The 24,377-nt window shown below is 44.8% G+C and overlaps 1 protein-coding gene across 10 annotated transcripts in view; it reads left to right on the forward strand.

The window, feature by feature from the left end:
• atp11a (ATPase phospholipid transporting 11A) overlaps window positions 1-24,377 on the forward strand; it is a 204,229-nt gene that overhangs the window by 79,444 nt on the left and 100,408 nt on the right. For all 10 annotated transcript variants that reach the window (XM_080182682.1, XM_080182686.1, XM_080182687.1 and 7 more), the window contains exons 14-15: window positions 6,186-6,346; window positions 13,075-13,146. In XM_080182682.1, coding sequence (XP_080038808.1) covers window positions 6,186-6,346; window positions 13,075-13,146 — 233 coding nt within the window. The remainder of the gene's footprint in view (window positions 1-6,185; window positions 6,347-13,074; window positions 13,147-24,377) is intronic.

Raw genomic sequence — 24,377 nt, forward strand, 5'->3', positions numbered from 1 at the left:
GTTCAACTCATTTCATTCTTGGATAGACAACCACTCATAGTGATTTAATTCACTGCAGCTCGGTCACAAAGACTTAGCTGAAACAAAGGTGAGGACATTGAACAATAAATAGCCCCATTTTGATGCATAGCTGAATGAATAGTTTTGTTAAATCTTTTGGCATGTAAGCTAATTAATTTGAATTAGTTTTATCAGTAACAGGTCAGAGATAAAAGGAGACAGTATAAAGAATTTGAACGAACGATAGCTATCCAACTTAATTAAATCTGTTGTGTATTTGGAGACATGACACTTGGAAACACTGGGTTAAAAACAAACAGAACATTTTTTGTGGTGTCTTGAAGTCAATTTATTAGTGTCACAAATACGCTTATATTAACACTGCAGTGAAGTTACTGTGAAAATCCCCGACTCACCACACTCCTGTGCCTATTTGGGTACACTAATGGGCAGTTTAGCAAGGCCAGTGCACCTGACCAGCACGCCTTTGGAATTTGGGAGGAAACAGGAACACCCGGAGGAAACCTACACTGACATGGGGAGAACATGCAGACTCCACACAGACAGTGACCCGAGGCCGGGAATTGAAACCAGGTCCCTGGCGCTGTGCTAACCACTGTGCCACCCTCCACGGCTGCTGCTTCTCTCTCTGTTTCTCACTCTAAATTTCATGACCTCACTTTCTTTTGTATACGTTACTGCAGCAGGCTCTACAATGAGCCGGTAGGGACAAATACATAACATTTCTTCCCCCCTGTTCGGGTACACTGAGGGAGGATTCAGCATGGTCAGTACACTTAAACAGCATGTCTTTCAGACTGTTGGAAACACACAGACGTGGGGAGAGCATGCAAACTCCACACAGACAGTCGCCCAAGGCTGGCATCGAATCCAGATCCCTGGCATGTGAGGGCAGCAGGGCTGACCACTGTGCCGCCTAAATATTCAACAGGTTCCACGCTTAGCGGATCTTTTTTATTAGCCAATAACTGGTCCACATGTCTCCTCTGGATAATGTCATCTCTGGTCTGGACAGCTTAAGAGACAGGTCTAATCTGCACTGTGGCAGAAAGGGGAAATGTGGAGTGGATCCGAGTCAAAACTTGTCCTTGGTGAAAAACTCTGTTTTGCGTTGCTTGCTTGCCATTCCACTTGTGCTTATTGTTGCTGTCGCACAATCTCCTCCGTTTCTGGAGGTTTTAAAAGATCAAATATGGAACACAATTACCTTTTTATCATGAGTAAGACAGGAGAGGTCTTGGTTGTGAAATGTGTGGTATTTCGGCAAGCCAGCAAGAATTTATTAAGCAAATTTTGTTCCTTGGGTGCTTTGAATGTGGTTTTCATGGTTTGGATGAAGTGTTCTGATAATCCATGACGGTGACATAGTGTGGAAGCTATACGTCGAATACCGTTTTTTCTGTAGGAAGTTCTTAAATTTCTGCAAGACAAATTGAGGTCTGTTATCGTTTACCAACTGTTCAGGAAACCCAAAATGACTATATACTTCCCCCAGCTTCTCAACAGTCTCCTCAGATAAGGTAGATGTCATCACAGTGACCTCTGACAATTTAGTGTAAACATCAACTGATACTAAAAACAAATCTTCCTTAATAATTCACCAATCCCAGGAAAAAACAAACTGGCTTATATTCTGAAGTGCAGGTAACTATGCAAAGGCTTTAACTTAAGAAAGAGATTTGTGAAGGTCACTCCCAAATACTGAACGGAGAATTGGAAAAACTCTCCCAGGCAGCACCTTCCACTGGGTAAAAAGATTTTTCTCACATTACCCTAAACCTCCTGTCCCTTACCTTGAACCTATGTCTCCCTCGTGACTGACTCTTCAGCTGAGGGGAGCAGCTGCTCTTTATCCACTTTGTCCATGTGTCTCATAATTTGTACACCTTGATCAGGTTGTCAGTTGTTGTGTATTTGTAGACATGACACTTGGAAACGCTGGGTTAAAAACTAATGGAATTTAATTTGTGGTGTGTGACCTTATCCATGGCTGCTGTTTCTCTCTCTCTCTGTTTCCCACTCTTCATTTTGTGACATCACTTCCATTTGCAAACATTACCACATTGCAACAGCAGCGCTCCACAATGAGCCAATAGGAACAGATATGGATAAGTAACAGGATCTGTGTTGCAATCAAGATACAAGTGTGATTTATAATTCAAAAACCAGTTGATCCTTTTAGCAGTGCAATCAGTTGTGCTAGTTTAATTTGCCATTAAATTACAGCATTCCCAGACACAAGGTTGTCTGTAATAATCCACTGTCAAACTTAAACAAGATAACAGTTAACAGTGAAACTTCAAACATCCCAGTGGCAAAGCCGAGTAACAATTTCATACAGAGATAAAATTAAGATATTGTTGCAGTTTAAAACTATTCTGATCTAGAACATTCTGCCAGAAAGGCCAATGGAAGCAAACCCAAAAATAACTTTGAAAGGAATTGGGTAAACTTTGTGAAAAGGAGAAATTTATAGGAGTTGGGAAAGAAACAAGCCAATAGGACAAATAGGTAGCTTTGTCAAAGAAGTAGCACCAGCCTGATAGGCTGAATCGCCTGCTTATTTCCTATAAGATTCTGTTATCAATGATCAGGCAGTCTGCCATCTGAAGTGGCTCAATTCTCAATAACAGGCACCATTGTCATATCTGTAATGGTTTCCACTTCAAAGTTAAAGATATCGAATTGAACATTACACCATGAGGATTGGTAGCACTGTTGGGCGAGCGGGCCAGAGCTATGGTCAGGCTGTCAGGCTAGTGTTGAGGTCAGGCAGGTGCTGAAGTCAAGCTAGCGCTAAGTTCGGTTTGCATCGTCGTGAGGCTGGTGCTGAGGTTAAGCTGGTGCCAAGGTCAGGTTGGTGAACTTGTACTGAGACTAGTCTGGTGCTGAGGTCAAGCCGGTGGCTAGAGCCAAAGTCAGGCTGTTTGGCTGGCACTGCGGTCGGTCTGGTGCCAAGATTAGGCTGACGCTGAGGTCAGGTGGGTGCCAATGTCAGGTAGGTGGCCATGAATTGAGATTATGCTGGTGACGGAATGTAGCCAGTGGGTTCTGGTCCAGGTGTGACTGGCAGGCTGGGATCCAGGTGTGGCTAGTGTGCTGGGGACCTGGTATGACTGCCTATGTGTGGCTGACTGGCTGGTGGCCAGATGTGATCAGCAGGCTGGCGCCAGCGTGTATCCAACCAGCTATTGATCAGACGTGATGTAAGTGCCAGTGTCTAGCTGTGCTGGGATGGCAGGTGCCCAGGTATGGGTAATAAACAGATCTTAAAAATGTTGCCCATCAGAGATCAGAAAACCAATTACATTTGGTACATTTTATGATGAAGATTCTGAAGCAGAACTGAGTTAGTTGGTGCTGCAGTGCAAGGAGGGAAGTGTAACTTGAGTAGGAAAGTGTTGTTTGGGCTGCACTGGTTGAGGAGTGCAGGGCAGCCTGGGTCAGGTCAGATCCAGTGCAGACATTAACATCCCTAATTCTGTTACCCCTGATTTTTTTACCCATTACTGTTTGGCTGATTAGGAAATTTTATTTTTGCATTCTTAGTACTTGTTTTATTCTGTCTGTTGGATTTATTTCTGCTTCGAGAGCAAAGCCAGTAACAGTGACGTCATACTTGAGGCAGCAGTGTTTTAATGGACGAGTAACTTTCCATTTCACCCCTCACTTTGAGATTGTTGAAGTTAGAGTAACTGGTTCGTGCAGCGGTTACTTGTCAACCCTTCTCTGTCAATATTATAAAACATTGATGAAAACTTCCACAGATTCTGGAATCAGTTTTTGACCATTCTTGATTGACTATGGCACAGAGTTAGGTTGCAAAGAGATGTTGATTGAATGTGGAAAGCTTAAAACGAAGAACATCAAAGGTGAACATTGGGTGCATGAATGAGGGAGGGAATACTCAAAGCAAGGAGGGGATGTTGGGAAGTGAATAGGTGGAAAGCAGATCTGGCTGAGAAAGCTCACAATACAAACCATCATTGCTATATTTGTACCATTCATACTGGCATAATAAACACAAGCTGAAGGAAGGACTGATATCAAAGTTTTACTAAATGCCAAGGCTGCAGTTCTCCCATCCTGCTGCAATGAGCCAGGAGAATCTTGCGGCAGCCGTTTTGCAGGGTTTACCGAGCATTCGTTTGCTTGTGTCTCCCAGCACTGGATTTCCAGCTGTGTCTGCTCCACACTGGAAATTGGCAGGGAGATGCGCAGACCATTTAAATGGTTATTTTAATATTATTTGGATATCATTAGTGGACGTAGAACTGAAGTCCCCGGGCCCACTAGTGTCTCCCACCCTGCCAGAGTATTTCACTCCAGTGGTGATTACACTAGCTCCCCATCTTCAGGGAGCTAGTGGCCTGACCCTGCTGAAGAGAAGAGGGGGCACCCTGGGGTGGGGGCAGTAGGTTGGGTGGCTGGGGAGTGGTACCCCCGGGCATTGGCATCCTGTCAGTGCAGCTTGGGCCCCTTGGCACTGCCCCATGTCTGTTGAATCATAGAACCCTACAGTGCCAAAAGAGGCCCTTCGGCCCATCGAGTCTGCACCGAACACGATCCCACCCAGGCCCTACCCCCATATCCCCACATATTTACCCACTAATCCCTCTAACTTACACATCCCTGGACACTAAGGGGCAATTTCTTAGCATGGCCAATCAACCTAACCCGTACATCTTTGGACTGTGGGAGGAAACTGGAGTACCCGGAGGAAACCCACTTAGACACGAGGAGAATGTGCAAACTCCACACAGACAGTGACCCAAGCCAGGAATCGAACCCAGGACCCTGGAGCTGTGAAGCAGCAGTGCTAACCACTGTGCTACCGTGCCACCCTCATTGTTGGGCAATGCCAAGGCAGCAGAACCTCAGGGCAGGGCTTGGAGCAATCGGTGAGGTTGGGGGGGTTCTGCGGCCACTCTGCAGTCAAAATCGGTGGGGAAAGGAGAGAGGCCAACTATCGGAATGGGCTGGGGGTCAGCTGGGGGGTGGGGGGGTTGGGGGGAACATAAGAACATAAGAAATAGGAGCAGGAGTAGGCCATCCAGCCCTTCGAGCCTGCCCCGCCATTCAATAAGATCATGGCTGATCTGTCGCTGCTCAGTTCCACTTTCCCGCCCTCTCCCCATAACCCTTAATCCCCTCTCTTATCAAAAACCCATCAACCCGCGTCTTAAAAATATTTAGCGAGGCAGCCTCCACCACTTCAACGGGCAGAGAATTCCAGAGATTCACCACCCTTTGAGTGAAGAAGTTCCTCCTCAACTCCGTTCTAAACTGTCGCCTGCTGCAGTTTTTCGCCTCGTAAGTAATAGTCCTTCCTACCATTTTTCCTACCAAAGTGGACCACCTCACACTTGCCAACATTAAATTCCATTTGCCATTTCCTGGCCCATTCGCCCAGCCTATCTAGATCCTTCTGCAGACTCTCCACACCCTCCGCACAATTTGCCAATCCTCTTCTCGCCCACTACTCTTAGCTACTCTAAATTCCTCCGCTTTTAGTTTAACACTGAATGGTCAGCTTACTGGGGGTAGGGTGGGGTCAACACTGCAGTGGGGTGAAGTTGGAGATTTGGGGGGAGGTTGGGACTGGCGGCAGAGGGGAGTCAGGTCTGTGCCAGCGAATGGTTGGGGGCCAGCGATGGGGACGGAGGGCCGGCATTGCGGAGATCGCGGGGCTGGCCAGTAATTCAGAGGCCGTCAGTGCGGGGCCACTGCGCACACAGTGATCTCAGCACTGACACACCGGTACATGCACAGTAACCCGCTCAGCATGCTGGTTTCAGCCTCACCGGTAGGAATAGGCCCTGCCCCTGAAATTTAATGGTATTGACGCTGATGGCCTCTGCAGTGTTGGAGATTCTTCTCTGAACTCCCACTGGAAAAAAAAGCAGTGTGAATTACTCCAGTTTTCACGCAAATTCGATACTTAGAATTTTTTTGGGAGAATTCCGCCCCACATCTTTGGAGTCGAGGTGAAAATAGTTCAGGCCACATTTAAATCCTAAAGGATAAAAATCCTTTCTGATTAGTTATGAAAGAAGTGTGAAAATCGGACACACTTATGCTTGGCCATCTTAGCAAATTGGGTTAATAGATCTGTCCTGTCACTGTTTCATTGTCCATCATTCACTTTGTTGTGTTACGTCTAGGAAAGAAAGGAGCTGTTTTTCCGTGCACTGTGTCTTTGCCACACGGTCCAGATTAAGAGGGAAGACCAGATTGATTATGAGAAACAGCACCAGAATGGAAGATCCTCAGTTTACATTTCCTCTTCGCCAGATGAGATTGCGTTGGTTGAAGGCGTAAAGAGGTACCAGGCAACTTGAAATGGCTTGAAATGATTCAGGAGCAAGGGTGGGGATGGTATTTTGTAAGCAGTATGGCTTCAGAGTCTGTTTTGACCTCTTGATACTGATGTATATTTACAAAGAACAAGGAAAAGTACAGCACAGGAACAGGCCCTTTGGCCCTCCAAGCCTGTGCTGATCATGCTGCCCCAACAAAACTTTAAAAGATTTTTCTGTTCTTACCCAGTCCGTATCCTTGTATTCTCTCACTATTCTTGTACCCACCCAGATGTCTCTTAAATGTTGCTAATGTGCCTGCTTCCACCACCACCTCTGGCAGTGCATTCCAGGCACCCATCACTCTCTGCATGAAAAACTTTCCCTGCACATCTCCCTTAAACTTTCCCCCTCTCACTTTGAACCTTTAACCTCTTGTAAATGACGCTTACACTCTGGGAAAAAGCCTCTGACTGTCCATCCTGGCTATGCTTCTCATAATCTCCCTCAGCCTCTGTCTTTCTAGTGAAAACAATCCTAGTTTATTCAAACTCGCCTCATAGCCAATGCCCTCGAGACAAGGCAACATTCTGGTGAATCTTCTTTGCACTCTCTCCAAAGCTTCCATGTGCTTCTGGTAGTGTGGTGACTAGAACTGTTCATAATACTCCAAATGTGGCCTAACCTAGGTTTTATATACCTGCAACATGATTTACCAGCTCTTGTAGTCAGTGTCCTGACTGAAGGCAAGTATGCCATGTGCCTTCTTAATCACCTTGGCCACCGGTGTTGCACTTTTGGAGAACGGTGTTCCCGCACAGCCAGATCTTTCTGTGTATTAATGTTCCTAAGGGTTCTGCCATTTACAGTATAATTCACACCTAAATTTGATCCTCCAAAATTCATCACCTCATATTTGTCTGGATTAAACACTATCTGCCATTTCTGTGCCCAAGTCTTCAAACTATCTGTATCTTGTGATCAGTCCTGGCACTATCAGCAACTCCACCATTCTTTGTGTCATCTGCAAATTTACTAATCAGATCCCCCACATTTTCCTCCAGATCACAGAATCAGGGAGTCCCACAGTGCAGAAGAGACCCTTTGGCCCATCACATCGCACCAATGCATGAAAGGCCTTAACCTGTCCACTTGCCAGCACTTGGCCCATAGCCTTGAATGTTATGGTGTACCAAGGGTTCTCCAGGTACTTTTTAAAGGATGTGAGGCATCTTGTCTCCACTACCCTCTCAGGCAGCACATTCCAGACTGTCACCACCCTCTGAGTAAAAAATGTTTTTCCTCAAATCCCCCTAAACCTCCCACCCATCACTTTTAACTTGTGTCCCCTCATAACTGACTCTTCAACTAAGGGGAACAGCTGCTTCCTATCCACTCTGTCCATGCCCCTCATAATCTTGAACACCTCAATCAGGTTGCCCCTCAGTCTTTTCTACTCCACACGAAACAACCCAAGCCTATCCAACCTCTCTTTATAACTGAAATGCTCCATCCCAGGCAGCATCCTGATGAATGTCCTCTGCATCCCTTTCAGTACAATCACATCATTCACAGTTCTGTGGTGACCAGAGCTGCACACAGTACTCCAGTTGTGACTCACCGAAGTTTTATACAATCCCATCATGACCTCTCTGCTTTTGTGATCTATATCCCGACTGATAAAAGTGAGTGTGCTATATGTCTTTTTCACCACCCTATTAACCTGCCTTTCTGCCTGCAGAGATGTATGGACAAACAAGCCAAGGTCCCTTTGCTCTTCGGAACTTCCCAGTGCCAGACCTTTCATAGTATACTCCCTTGTCAAATTTCTCCTTCCAAAGTGTATCACCTCACACTTTTCAGGGTTAAATTCCATCTGCCAATTATCCACCCATTTGACCATTACATCAATATGTTCCTGTAACCCAAGACACCCAACCTCATTGTTAACCCACAGCCAATCTTTGTGTCATTGGCAAACTTACTGATCCAACCCCCACGTAGTCATCTATGTCATTTATATAAATGATGAACAATAGGCGGCCCAGTACGGAGTCTTATGGTACGCTACTAGTCACTGGCCTCCAGTGTTAACCTGGTGTTGTGAGACTTCTCCCATCGCTAAAGCAGCCGTCTGTCACCACCCTCTGTCTCCTACCACTAAACCAATTCTGAATCCACCTTATCAGATCACCATGTGTCCCATGTGCATTTGCCTTCTTAATAAGTCTCCCATGTAGGACTTTGTCAAAATCCATGTAAACTATATCAACCACACTACTTTCATCCACATACCGAGTTACATGCTCAAAAAATTTCAATCAAATTTGTTAGGCATGACCTCCCTCTGAAAAAACCATGCTGACTATTCCTGATCAAACATTGCCTCTCCAAATAGATTCCCTCCTTCAGAATCTTCTTCAGTAATTTCTTAACCACAGATGTGAGACTCACTGGTTTGTATTCCCTGGCTTGCCCCTACAACCTTTCTTAAATAGTGGGGCCACATTAGCTGTTCTGTCGTCCTCTGGCACCTGTCTACCCTCTGAAATTGGTTGCATTCTTGGACACACGCATTTCACTTCTCTGTACCGGAAGCCCACGGATAATGTCATGATGCTCCACTTCTCCAGCTTCCACCCTAAACACATTAAACAAGCCATCCGTATACACAGGATCTGCTCAGATGAGGAGGCTCGCAACAGACACCTCTAGACACTGAAAGATGCTCTCATAAGAACAGGATATGGTGCTCGACTCGTCGATCAACAGTTTCGACGTGCCACCAACCCCCTCAGAAGACAAACACAGAACACGGCAGACACAGTACCCTTTGTCGTGCAGTACTTCTCCGGAGCAGAGAAGCTACGACATCTTCTCTGGAGCCATCAACATGTCATTGATGAAGACGAACATCTCGTCAAGGCCGTACTTACACCCCCACTTCTTGCCTTCAAACAATTACACAACCTCAAACAGACCATTGTATGCAGCTAACTACCCAGCCTTCAGAAGAACAGTGACCACAATACCACACAACCCTGCCACAGCAACCTCTGCAAGGCATGCCAGATCATTGACATGGATGCCATCATCTCACGTGAGAACACCATCCACCAGATACACGGTACATACTCTTGCAACTCAGCCAACATTGTTTACCTGATACACTGCAGGAATGGATGTCCCGAGACATGGTACATCGGGGAGACTATGCAGACGCTATGACAACAGATAGATGAACACCGCTTGACAATCCTCTGGCAAGAGTGTTCTCTTCCTGTTGGGGGACACTTCAGCAGTCACGGGCATTCAGCCTCTGACCTTCGGGAAAGCATTCTCCAAGGCAGCCTTCACGACACAGAATTGCTGAGCAGAGGCTGATAGCCAAGTTCCGCAAACCCCACTCACCTGATGAAGAAGCAGCGCTTCGAAAGCTAATGGCTTTTGCTACCAAATAAACCTGTTGGACTTTAAGCTGGTGTTGTGAGACTTCTTTCTTTGTGTGTATCTGCCCAGTGGCCACGGATGAATTAAAATTTTGGGTCAGAGGCCTTGCAATTTCCTCCTTTGCTTCCCAGAACAGCCTGGGACACAATTCATCAGGACCTGGGGATCTGTCCACTTTTAAGCCCACCAATACCTTGTCAGTCCCTATGGTAATTTTCTCTAGAGCCTCACAGTCTGTCTTCCCGAGTTAAACATAGAAAAACTACAGCACAATACAGGCCCTTCGGCCCACAAAGTTGTGCCGAAACATCTCCCCACCTTAGAGATTACTAGACTTACCTATAACCCTCTATCTTACTGAGTTCCATGTACTTATCTAAAAATCTCATAAAAGACCTTATCGAATCCACCTCCAACACCGTTGCCGGCAGCCCATTCCGCGCACCCACCACTCTGAGTGAAAAACTTAGCCCTGACATCTCCACTGTACCCACTCCCCAGCACCTTAAACCTGTGTCCTCTTATGGCAACCATTTCAGCCCTGGGAGAAAGTTCCATGGCTACCTCCCCATTCTCATGGGTGAAGACAGATGTGAAAAATTTGTTTAACACCCTATCAATGTCGTCTGCCTCCACCCACAGATTTCTCCCTCGGTCCCTAATAGGCTCTCCTTTTTCCCTGGTTATTCTCTTACTTATAGAATATCTTAGGATTTTCCCTACTTTTACCAGCCAGAGTTTTCTCATATCCCCTCTTTGCTCTCCTAATTGATTTCTTCAGCTCTGTCCTGCACTTTCTGTATTCTACTAAAATCTCTGCAGACTTATTCCCTTATATTTGTTAAAAGCCTGTCTTTTCCTTCTCACTGTATCTTGAATGTCTCTGGTCATCCATGGTTCTCTGGCTTTGTTACACCTTCCTATTACCCTAGAGGAACATGTTGCCCCTCCCACCCTTCTGTAGATTTCCCCACAAGTAACTCGTTCCAGTCTACCTTGGCCAGATCCTGTCTAATTTTGTTAAAGTCTACTCCCTCCTCCCCCCCCCCCCCCCCCCCCCCCCCCACCCACACACACACACACACACACACAAACATTTTCCTGCAGCTTGTCACTTTCTTTGTCCATAATAAATTTGAATTGAATGATGTTGTGGTCACTATTACCCAAAATGCTCTCCCACCGTCACATCAGCCATCTGTCCGGCTTCATTCCCCAGAATTAGGTCCAGCACTGCGTCATCCTTGTTGGATCCTCTACATATTGACCTAAGAAGTTTTCTTGTCTACATTTTAAGAACTCTACTCCACCTAAGCCCTTAACATGAGGGTTATCCCAATTAATGTTGAGAAAGTTGAAATCACCTAATATAATTACCCTCTTATTGTTTTTACACCCCTCTGCAAATTGTGCACATATTTGCCCTTCAATTTCCTGCTGATTATCTGAGGGTTTATAATAAATAAACACCATTTATATATACTACAAACAAATAGAAGTCCCAGTGCCAATCCCTGTGGAACACCACAAGCTACAGATCTCCATTCTGAAAAACACCTCTCCATCGCTTCTCTTTGTCTTCTATGACAGTTTTTCACCCTTCCCCTCTGGACCTACACTGTGCCCTCAAGCAGCACACCTCATTCTGCCTCTGTCTCACCCTTCTTGACTTCCACACATCCAACACACCCCTCCCTCTGATCCTGCCCTCCACCTCCCAAAGCAGTCCTGCCTCCATATTACTCCACCCCGCAGGTTGTGCTATTCATACCCAGATGTGAAGCAACTTGTGCTACAAACACCCGACATGTAGCACTGAGGGTTTAAAAGGAAGACAGCAGCAGCATCTACTGACCATTAAGTTGTGGATGAAGTGCAGCTTGTCAGTGTGCTCCACTTACATACAGTCATGAAGCAGAGGGTTGTAATTATCCACTGGCAGGGAGTTTAATTTGATGAGGCAGTGTGATTCCTGTGAGTTGGCTTTTTAATGAGCATTTATGAGTTGCAAATGAATACAAATGGAGTTCTCGATATTAGTCGATGGAAGTCTGATCCACCTTTAACCTGCCTTGAAAGTTAAAAGAGCAAAACTCCATGGGGCGATTCTTCCAGCCTGTTGTGCTGCTCTACCCCTGCGCGTCTCGGAAATCAGTACGGAGCTAATTTAAATATTACATCAGCAGTTTGATATAATTAGCGGATCTGGAACTGAAATCTCTGGGCCTGCTAGCCTCTCCCCCCTCGCCAGAAGTGATTCACTCTAACAGGGGTTGCAACAGCTTCCCACTAACAGGGAGCTGGTGGCCCTACTCCTCTGGAGTGAATGGAGGCCACCCAGGAGTTTGAGGGTTTGGAGGGGTACCCTCTCGGCATTGCCAGCCTTGCACCCAGCACTGCGCAAGGGACAAAGTGACAATGCTCAAGGGGATGGAGCCTATTGGGAAAGGCCTATGGGGATGGGGGTGGGGGGAGAGATCAGTGGGAGTAGGGGAGTCCACTGTTACTCTGAAATTGGGATCAGTGGCAGAATGAGGGAACGGGCTGATTGGGGTGGGTCAGGAAGATTGGGGCTGGTGGGAGTGGGTGGGGTCATCAGGAGGCCAGTGATTGTGGAGGGTGCGGGGGTCGCACGGCCAGCGATGGAGGGTTGCTGTGCTTGCCAGTGATCGAGTTGGCCAGCGATTGGGAGGCCAGCGGTGCACGTACGCTGATCTCCACTCTGACAGATCAGCGCATCTGCAGTGGCCCACTCGGTGGCCACAGGTCCCACTGAGCCTGGATTTTCAGTGTGAATCTCCCTGAGGCACTCTGCAGCACACAGAGTGTGGGAGAGTCATTTTGAAAATCCCACTAAAAAAACCAGTGGGAGTTACTCTAGTTTTTAATGCGAATTCAACACTTAGAATTTTTTGGGAGCATCCCAATCCGTGTTGTCTTCCTGCTGTTGGGAAACTGAGTTTTTGACTTGTGGTAAATAAAGTGCCCTCACCCGCCACAATTCCGATGTTTTGATTTTGGACTGGGAAAAGGTGAAGGTCAGACCAGTTAAGGATGACGGGTTCTCTAACTAAAGGGCATTCATAAACCAGTTGGCCTTTTACAACAATCCAGTAGCTTTATAGTTGCTTTATTATCCGAATCCTCACAGATTATTACATTTGATTGTCAATTTGCAATCTACCAGTCTAGAAAAATAATGGGTGCATTACTGTGCCATGATGGGTTGATTTTATCTATAAGATGGTTAAATTGTTTTTGTGATGGATGTTTAATGATTTTATTTGGGTTTTTTTGTTCACAGACATGGCTTCACATTCCTGCAGATAAAGGACAATTTTATGGAGCTTGAGAATCCAGAGGGCGAAGTTGAAAGGCAAGTCTTCAAGTGCTTAAGGCTAGTTAATGCTCACCTTCCATGGAAGCATTTTTAGAAATGTCATTTCCAGACTTAGAACTTGCACTGAGCTTTCTTACTTGTCATTCCACCCAGTCTTTCATTCCATAGATCTTGTTTCTTGGTGCTCATCCTGAACAATCGACCCACATTTGAACTTTTCCTGAACACTCCGCAATTATCAATTCCCTTCATTCACTGAACCTCTTGGGAATATCTGTTACCCAAGTATTGATTCTGAATAATTAGTCTGTAGATGCGATAGCTACGTTATATATATAATATTACATGTTAATATGTCAATGTGCTACATATATAATTGTTACTAACATTAGCATCATCCACTGCTCAATCTAACTCATCCTATTTTGCATGATCTTTATTGCAAAATGCAATATATTGAGGAAGAAGGAGCAGGATTTTCCATGCAACTGAACTGTTTTGGGTGGTGGAGGCTGCCCGCCATTGGTCAGCAGTGGGATCTTCTGGTCCCGCCATTGTCAATGGAGTTTCTTGTTGAATGTGCCGCTTGCTGCCAGGAAATCCATGGCAGTGGGCTGCCATTGGCGAGACTGGAAGACCCCATGGCATGAACAGCTGGGAAGTTCTGGTCAAAGTGTCTTGTTTACTTCAGGCAGAAGTTCATCAGATTCTGGGATTTTGTAAACATTGCTGATTAATATGAGGAATTAATTTTTGGTGGTTCGATTGTCATACACATTAACTAATATCTTACTATCATGACCTATTATCCGACCACAGCTTTCATTTTGTATTTTTTTTACGGTATACTAAACCCCCTGGATTGAAATCAGTTTTGGATGTGCAATACCCCAGTGATCTGTGAATTTTCCCTGAGACCTCAGCCATGATGAGAATTTGTCTCCTTGCATGTAAAAGATGCAAATGTGCTGAAAAAAATGACATAACTTATAATACCTTCTAAAACAGAAGAAGCATCACACAGCACACATTGGGATTTTGCCCAGAGACTAATTGATCGGGAGTATATGCCCCAACAATCTGGATTGTATGAATTGTCCAAAGTCGGATGGTTTTCTATTGGAAATCTGTTTAATAAACTAAAATTTTATCCTGCATTTCATTAACTACCACGATTCCTTTCACATGATGGGCTGGGAAACATTACTAAAAGGACATATTGATTGGTCGACCCATGTTGGACGCGGTGGGCTCGAGGAGGAGTTCTTGGAATGCTGCCGGGATAGTTTCCTTGAACAGTGTGTGTTGGAGCCGACGAGGGAGCGAGCTATCTTGGATCTGGTGTTGTGTAATGAGGCGGGTAGAATTAGGGACCTTGCGGTGAAGGATCCTCTTGGGGAGAGTGATCATTGTATGGTGGAGTTTCTGGTGCAGATGGAGGAGGAGAAAGTGGGTTCCCGGACACGCGTCCTTTGTTTGAACAGAGGGGAGTATGGTAGGATGAGAGAAGAATTGGCGAATGTGGACTGGGGGAGCGCGTTGGAAGGTAGGTCTGCTGAGGAGCAGTGGAGGATCTTTAAGGAGGTCTTTCTGGGTGCTCAGCAGAAATTTATTCCAATGGTTAAAAAGGACTGTAGGAGGAGAGGTAATAAGCCGTGGATAACGAAGGAGGTGAAGGAAAGTGTTAAATTAAAAGCAGAGGCGTTTAGAGTAGCTAAAAGTGGTGGGCGAGAAGAGAATTGGGAGAGGTTTAAATGTCAACAAAGACTGACAAAGAAGTTGATACAGAAGGGTAGGAGAAACTATGAAGCTGGGCTAGCGCTTAATATAAAAAAGGATAGCAAGAGTTTTTATAAATATATAAAAAGGAAGAGGCTGGCTAGGGTGAATGTTGGACCCTTAGAGGATGAGAGGGGGGACTTAGTGGTAGGGGATGGGGAAATGGCTGAGGTCTTGAATAACTTTTTTGTTTCGGTCTTCATGGAGGAGGACGTGAATAATTTGCCGGGTGTTAGCGATGGAAAGGTGGTAGGACTGGAGGGTCTCAATGACATTATTGTTACTAGAGAGGCGGTGCTCGACAGACTGGAGGGACTGATTGTGGACAAGTCCCCGGGACCGGATGGAATGCATCCGAGGGTTCTGAAAGAAATGGCAGAGGTGATAGTGGATGCCTCGGTGATTATTTTCCAAACGTCGCTGGATTCCGGGGAAGTGCTGGAAGATTGGAAAGCGGCTAATGTTACGCCGTTGTTTAAGAAGGGTGCCAGGCAAAAGGCGGGGAATTATAGGCCGGTTAGTTTAACGTCTGTTGTAGGTAAAATGTTAGAATCCGTCATCAAGGAGGAAATAGCGAGGCGTCTTGAGGGGAATTGCTTGATAGAGCAGACGCAGCACAGTTTCGTTAAGGGGAAGTCATGTCTGACGAATTTATTGGAGTTCTATGAGGATGTGTCTAGGGCGGTGGATAGAGGAGAGCCAGTGGATGTGGTCTTTCTTGATTTTTCAGAAGGCGTTTGACAAGGTACCTCACAAGAGGTTATTGCAGAAGGTAAGGGGGCATGGAGTTGGGGGTAGGGTGTTAGCGTGGTTAGAGGATTGGTTGTCAAATAGGAGGCAGAGAGTGGGGGTTAATGGGTGCTATTCGAATTGGCGGTTGGTGACTAGTGGAGTGCCCCAGGGATCGGTGCTGGGGCCTCAGCTATTTACCATTTATATAAATGATCTGGAGGAGTGAATCGAGTGTAGGGTGTCGAAATTTGCTGATGACACCAAGATTGGTGGAACGGCAAATTGCGCGGAGGGTGTGGAGAGTCTGCAGAAGGATCTAGATAGGCTGGGCGAATGGGCCAGGAAATGGCAAATGGAATTTAATGTTGGCAAGTGCGAGGTGGTCCACTTTGGTAGGAATAATGGTAGGAAGGACTATTACTTACGTGGCGAAAAACTGCAGCAGGCGACGGTGCAGAGGGACCTCGGGGTCCTTGTGCATGAGTCGCAAAAACCCAGCCTGCAGGTGCAACAGGTGGTCAGGAAGGCGAATGGGATGCTGGCCTTCATAGCGAGGGGGATTGAATATAAAAGTAGGGAGGTCTTGCTGCGGCTGTATAGGGCATTGGTGAGGCCGCAGCTGGAGTACTGTGTGCAGTTTTGGTCGCCGTACTTACGCAAGGAGGGAGTGCAGAGGAGGTTTACTAGGCTGATACCGGAGTTGAGGGGGTTGAGCTATGAGGAGAGGCTGAATAAACTAGGCTTGTACTCGTTAGAGTTTAGAAGAATGAGGGGAGATCTCGTTGAGACATATAAGATGATGAATGGGATGGATAGGATAGAGGTGGAGAGACTCTTCCCGCTCAGAAAGGACAGTAGGACGAGGGGGCACAGCCTCAAGATAAAGGGGGGGCGGTTTAGAACGGAGTTGAGGAGGAACTTCTTCACTCAAAGGGTGGTGAATCTCTGGAATTCTCTGTCCGTTGAAGTGGTGGAGGCTGCCTCGCTAAGTATTTTTAAGACGCGGGTTGATGGGTTTTTGATAAGCGAGGGGATTAAGGGTTATGGGGAGAGAGCGGGAATGTGGAACTGAGCCACGACAGATCAGCCATGATCTTATTGAATGGCGGGGCAGGCTCGAAGGGCTAGATGGCCTACTCTTGCTCCTATTTCTTATGTTCTTATGAAAGACAGTGGACAGCTAATGGCAGGCTTTTAAAGAACGAATAGGTAAACTCCCAAAGTTGTTTATTTCTGTTTGGCGCAAGAGTGGCAAGGGAACTGTGGCCAAAACATGGCTTACAAGGGAAATTAGAGATAGTATCAGATTCAAGGAAGAAGCATACAAATTGGCCAGAAAAAGCAATTGGCCAAAGGATTGGGAACAATTTAAAATTCAGCAAAGGAGGACCAAGAGATTGATTAAGAAGGGAAAAGTAGAGTTTGAAAGTAAGCTAGCGGGGAACATAAAAAAACTGACTGTAAAAGTTTCTATAGATATGTAAAGAGAAAAAGATTGACAAAAACAAATGTAGGTCCCTTACAGTCAAAAACGGGAGAACTCACAACAGGGAATAAAGAAATGGCCGAGGAATTAAATTTGTATTTTATTCATGTTTTCCCTTGTGAAGACTGAGGTAATGTGCCAGAGATGCTGAGAGAAACATGTTTTAATGAGGAGCTGAAGGAAAATTAGCATTAGTAGAGAAATGGTTTTGGGGAAATTGATGGGATTGAAGGTGGATAAATCTCCAGTTCCTGATAATCTTCATCCCAGAGTATTTAAGGAAGTGGATTTGGGAATAGTAGACCCATTGGTGGTTATTTTCCAAAATTCAAATACAAATGGGGTGGCACTGTGGCACAGTGGATAGCACTGCTGCCTTACAGTGCCAGGGACCTGGGTTCAATTCCCAGCTTGGGTCACTGTCTATGTGGAGTTTGTATGTTCTCCCTGTGTCTGCATGTGTTTTCTCTGGGTGCTTCAGTTTCCTCCCACATTCTGAAAGACGCGCTGGTTAGGTACGCTGACCTGAACAGGCGCCAAACTGTGGCGACTCAGGGAATTTCACAGTAACGTCATTGCAGTGTTAATGGACTGTGGAATAGTTCCTATAGATTGGAGGGTAGCTAATGTAAGCCCACTACTCAAGGGAGGTAGAGATAAAACAGGGAACTATAGACCAGTGAGCCAGAAGTCAGTACTGGGAAAGTTGCTGGAGTCTCATATCAAGTATTTCATAACTCAGTATTTAGAAGGCAGTGGTATAATCAGACAAAGCCAGCATGGATTTACAAGAGGGAAATCATGCTTGACGAATCTATTGGATTTTTTTCAGGATATATCTAGTAGAGTTGGCAGAGGAGAACCAGTGGATGTGGTTTGTTTAGACTTCCAGAAGGCTTTTGACAAGGACTCACATAACAGACTACTATGTAAAGTTAAAGCACATAGGATTGCAGGTAATGTCTTGAGATGGATAGAAAACTGGTTAGCAGATAGGAAGCAAAAAGTTGGCATAAATGGGTCTTTTTCTGATTGGCAGTCAGTGACTAGTGGGGTTATAGAGAGTGATATAGGTTTACTGCATGGAAACAGGCCCTTTGGTCCAACTTGTCCATGCGCCCTCTTTTTTAAACCCCTAAGACAGTCCCAATTGCCCACGTTTGGCCATATCCCTCTATTCCATCTTACCCGTGCAACTATCTAAATGCTGCTTAAAAGCCAAAATTGTACCTACACAGGGTTCCATTGGGATCTGTAGGACGCCAACTGTTCACATTATATATTTATTGACTTGGAAGAGGGAACTGCATGTATTATCTCCAAATTTGCAGATGATATAAAATTGGGTGGTAGGCTGAGCTGGGAGGGTGCTGAGCTGCTTCAGCAAGATTTGGACGGGCTGAGTGTGTGGGTATCTGTAGGGCAGATGCAGCATAATGTGGATAAATGTGAGGTTATTCACTTTGGTAGCAATAATAGGAAGACAGACTATTACTTGAGTGGGTGTAAATTGAGAGAGGTGGATATTCAGCGAGACCTTGGTGCCCTTATGCACCAGTTGCTGAAAGTAAGCATGCAGGTACAGCGGGCAATAAAGAAGGCAAATGGTATGTTTGTTTTCATAGCAAGAGGATTTGAGTATAGGGATAGGGATGTTTTGCTATAATTATATAGGGCATTGGTGAGGCCACATCTGGAGTATTGTGTGCAGTTTTGGTGTCCTTATCTGAAGAAGGATGTCCTTGCTATAGAGGGAGTGCAGCAAAGGCTTATTAGGTTGATACCTGGGATGGCAGGCCTTCATATGAGGAGAGGCTAAGTCAGCTCGGATTATATTCACTGGAGTTTAGAAGAGTCAGAGGGGATTTCATAGAAACTTATAAAAATCTAACAGAGTCAGACAGGGTAGATTCAGAAAGAATGTTCCCAAAGGTGGGGAAGTTCAGAACTTGGGATCATAGTATTAGGATAAAGGGGTAAACCTGTTAGAACTAAGGTGAGGAGAAATTTCTTCACCCAGAGAGTGGTGAATGTGTGGAATTGATTCCCACTGAATGTAGTTGAGGCCAAAATGTCGTATGATTTCAAGAAGAAATTGGATATAGCTCTTGGGTCAAAAGGGATCAAGGGAAATGGGAGGAAGGGGGATCAGGATATTGAATTTGATGATCAGCCATGATCAAGATGAATGGCGAGTAGGCTCAAAGGGCTGAATGGCCTATCCCTGCTTCTAGTTTATATGACCCGCCCCAGGTCATGGATCCCACTCATGCCATGCTATGCCATCTCTGGCTGCAATCCGATTCATGCCACCAGGAAGAGGCTGGGAGACTCGCAAACTGTCTGGTGCCAGGTGCAAAATGGATTTTTAGGCCTGCATGCTATTCTTTGGGACGGCACGATCTATTATTGGCACAGTAAGGTCAGAGAATGCCCACCTCTCCCCCAACATGATTACAAGGAGATCTAAGCTGAGAATTAAATATTCTTGGGCATTTGACACTTTGTAAGGATAGTGTTGTGCCTGCCACACGGTTTGCTTTAACCCTTATACGATGGACAAAGAATTGCAAGCAGACTTCTTGTTAGGACAACAATACTTATTTAAAACACATAATCAATAATTACCCACCTAACCGACAATAAGTTGTCTTACAAAAAATACTAAAGTTCAAGTCCAGTACAAGACCTGGACTTAACTTTGCATGGCTGGCAAGTACCCAAGCAGATATTGGCCTTTATCTGTGCGCTGGTCTTTGTAGTTGTCTGTGTAATCTGGTCCGTTGGTCTGGTCTGGCACTCTGGCTCTAGTCTTCCTTCCTTCTCGAGTGTGCTGGCTCTCCTTGTGCTGGTCGTTGCTGGCAACGGTCACCGTTGTTGTAGCTCATTCTTGGGGTGAGAGAGAGAGAGATGCTTGGTTGCGCAGCACCTTTTATACCTCGTTGGGTTTCGTGCTCCTTTTGGTCGTTGCCAATCAATCAATCAGGACTTGATCACCCTGATCGATAAAGTCCAATCGGGTGCTGCCACACCAATCTCTGGGTGTGTCCCCAACTGCCATGTCTGTCGGTGCTGGGGGCACATAAAATACGCACCTCCCTCCCAAATAAGGGTTACGGTGCCCCTATGTCTGGTAAACAATCACTTTGACCAGAAAGTCCCTTTTGTCCTGGCGATGGCCCATATCCTGTGTATTTAGTTGTTTGAGTTGCAATCTGTTTATCTCTGTCTTTTAGGCTGCAGCTTGCTGTTTTAGTTCTTGCCCAATTGTCCTAGAGTCCTTGACAAATCACCATTTTAGGTGGCCCGTTTGGCCACAAAAGCCAGGAAGGAAGCGTGGCGGGGTAGCTTTGTTAGTACGAAATGGAATAAATATGATAGCAAGAAATGACCTTGGATTGAAAGATGTAGAATCCATCTGCGTAGAGGTAAGAATTATCAAGGGGATGATGACACTGGTGGAAGTAGTCTATAGACTCAGTAACAGTAGATATACGTAGAACATGAGAACTAGGAGCAGGAATGGCCATCTGATCCCTCGAGCCTGCTCCACCATTCAATAAGATCATGGCTGATCTTATCGTGGACTCAGCTAAACTTACCCGCCACTCACCATAGCCCTTAATTTCGGAGGACGGAGAATAAATTGGGAGATATTGAGGGCATGCAAAAAAGGCTATGAATTCATCATGGGTGACTTTAATCTTCAGGTGGATTGAGAAAATCAAATGAGAGAGTCATAAGATCCTACAATATTAAAGAAACTAGCTAGAGAAGTAAGGATACACTGGTAGTACGAAAATCCTTAAACTCTGAAAAAGTCCTCAGAGGTTAGAAAACTGACAGTGTAACACCCTTATTCAAAAAGGGAGGGAGACAAAAAAAACAGGTAATTGTCGACCAGTTAGCTTAACTTCTGTCATTGGGAAAATGTTAGAGTGCATTATAAGGGATGCAATAGCAGTGCATTTAGAAATACATAGTATAATCAAGCAGAATCATGAAGGTGAAATTATGCCTGGCAAATTTCTTAGAATTCTTTTGAGGTGGTTATGAGCAGGATAGATAAAGGGGAGCCAGTAGATTAATATATTGGATTTCCTGAAAGTGTTCGATAAGGTTCTGCACAAAGTGCTACTTGATAAGGTAAAAGCCCATGGTGTTAAGGGCCGTATATTAGCATGGGTAGAGGATTGGCAAACTAATAGAAGACAGAGAGTTGGGATCAGAGGGGCAATTTCAGGATGGCAAGTTGTAACAAATGGAGTGCCACGGGGGTCAGTGCTAGCGCCACAATTATTTACAGTATATAATGATTTGGATGAGCGAATTAATGTGCTATTGCCAAGCTTGTGGAGATACAAAAATAGGTGGGAAGGCAAATGGTGAGGATGACGCACAGAATCTATAAAGGGGTACAGATTGGTTCATTGAGTGGACAAAAACTTATGAAGTTATGAATTTTGGTAGAAAAAATAAAGGAACTACTTATTATTTAAAAGGAGAGAGACTGCAGAAAGCTGCAGCACAGAGGGATTTGGGCGTCCTCTTGCATAAAGCATAAAAAGCTAGCATGCAAGTTCAGTAAGTAATAGGGAACTCAAATGGAATATTTCAAAGGGAATGGAATAGAAAAATAAGGAAGTCTTGCTAAAACAATACAAGGCCTTATTAGACCACATGTGGAATACTATAAACAGTTTGCTTCTCTTATCTATGGAAAGATATACTGGCATTGGAAGCAGTCTAGATGAGATTCATTAGGTTGATCCCAGTTACGGTGGGATTTTCTTATGAGGAGAGATTCAGTAGATTGGACCTTTACTTGTTGGAGTTTAGAAGAATGAGAGGTGAGCTTATTGTGACAAATGAGATTCTCAGGGGGCTTCACAGGGTAATTGCTGATGTTGTTTCCCCTTGTGGGAGACTCTAGGACTAGAGGGCATAATCTCCAAGTAAGGTGTCACTCATTTAAGTCCGAGATGAGGAGGAATTTCTTCCCTGGCCAATGGTGGTCAGACACGCCACACTTTCAAACCAAGTGGCAGATACAACTTCTGTGGATTCTCATCAAATCCCCCTACACACACGCGCCCGCGCCCCCCCCCTCCCCCCCCCACAGATGCTTGTCACTCTGTGAGCCAAATGATCTTACTGAAGCTCTGATTTCCACACAAGTAATTCCAAATTCTGCTCTTGAAGAACATGTTTGGAATATCCCCCCAAGCAAAGCTTTATCTCAGATGCCTTCACCAAGGATCCATTTCCATGACTTCAGTCTCTCCTTTTGGTATTGGTCAGTGTTGGATTGCCATGTGCATTGAAGCTTCCAAACAATCTCTCAGGTACCCAGCTGTAGCAACAGGACATTACTGTTTCACAGACTGTATTAATATGTTAGCTAACCTTTTGACTTATCTTGGATGTCTGCCTTCTCCCCAAACCACTTGAAATCTGGTTCTTGCAGCTAGTTCTTTAAGTCAGAGCACTATCTTTTTACCTGAACTCTCCTGAATAGGCTCTTGTTCCAGAAATTCTTCTCTGTTCCTTTAGCTTAAATCCCCTGCTGGGACATTATTTTCATTCCCAATTCCATGATTTCTGGACTCTTTTTCTACTTCCTTTTCATGTCTAACTTACCCCTGTTCCAGTTTAAAACTAACTTATTTCTGTCATAGGGTGGTTCCTGGTTGCTGAGGAATAATCTGGTTTTCTTTCAGGTCATAAACCCACATTGGTACGCATACATCTAAACCAAACTGAAGCTATTAACCCTTTCAAATACAGAACCGTAGAAATAAACTGACTAAAAGCTATACCTTTGTTCTAATACCCACAAATCCAAATATAGATTTTTAAAAAAACTATTTCTGTTTACTGACACCTCCCCCTTTGAAAGAAATAAAGCCTCATAACCATGAAGATTTTTTTACAATGGTGTTACATCCATTTCACACCTATTCAACATCATAAATATCTAACAAAATAACTTATTGCATCATAACTTCTCTTATTTCACACTTATGCCATATTGTTCAAATGCAAAGATTTGATCAAAACACAGGCAATAAATGTAACAGCATCTTTGGAATTTATACATCATAGCATTATCAAATTCAAGCTTTGTATTTCTTTTTCTCCTTTTCCCCAGTTTTTAACTCAGCAAAAAATGCTCACATGTACAGTTCAAACGTTCTTTTCATTAACTATAGGCGTAGTTCTGTTAGCAAGCTCGTTTTCTGAAATGCAGTAAATTCTCATTTTAATTTAACAAAGTCTAAAAGACATGTTTTTGCATTACCATGTCATTCTTGTCAAAATCTCCTTAACTGTTTCAAGAGTGATGCTGCAATGCTTTTTATGTTCGCTCAAACTGAGTCTGTATCCTCGCTTGGTTTATTCTTTGAGCATGTTATGATCGTGCCATTTCTCCAAGTCCCATTTCAAGTTGGTCTTTTTCAGTTGTCTCCGAGCAATGTCAATTCCAGGGCTGTGTAGGTTCGAGGGATTAGTGAGTATAATATGTAGGGATATGGGGGTAGGGCCTGGGTGGGATTGTGTTCGGTGCAGACTCGATGGGCAGAAGGGCCTCTTTCTGCACTGTAGGGTTCTATGGTTCTATGAATTAGTTCCTTCCTCTGGAGTTTCATACTTTGATCTAACGCTTCAACTTTTTTTTATTCATTTGTGGGACATGGGTGTCACTGGCTGGCCAGCATTTATTGCCCATCCCTAGTTGCCTTGACAAGGCGTGGTGAGCTGCCTTCTTGAATCACTGCAGTCCATGCACTGTGGATTCACCCACAATGCCATTAGGGAGGGAATTCCAGGATTTTGACCCAGCGACTAAGAAGGAACGGTGATATATTTCCAAGTACAGATGGCAGATGGAAGGTGTAATGCAGAAAGGAAATATACAGTAAATGACAGAATCTTTAAAAGTATTAATAGGCAGAGGAATCTGGGCGTACGGATATGAAGGTCACTGAAAGTGGCAACGCAGGTGGAGAAGGTAGTCAAGAAGGCATATGGCATGCTTGCATTCATCGGCTGGTGCATTCAGTTCAAAAATTGGCGAGTCATGTTGCAGGTTTATAGAACTTTAGTTAGGCTGTACTTGGAATATAGTGTTCAATTCTGGTCGCCACACTACCAGAAGGATGTGGAAGCTTTGGAGAGGGTGCAGAAAAAATTTACCAGGATGTTGCCTGGTATGGAGGGCTTAGCTATGAGGAGAGGTTGAAGAAATTTGGTTTGTTCTCACTGGAAT

This window comes from Carcharhinus amblyrhynchos, unplaced genomic scaffold (assembly GCF_965287045.1).
Source record: "Carcharhinus amblyrhynchos unplaced genomic scaffold, sCarAmb.v2.hapA scaffold_80, whole genome shotgun sequence".
NCBI lineage: Eukaryota > Metazoa > Chordata > Chondrichthyes > Carcharhiniformes > Carcharhinidae > Carcharhinus > Carcharhinus amblyrhynchos.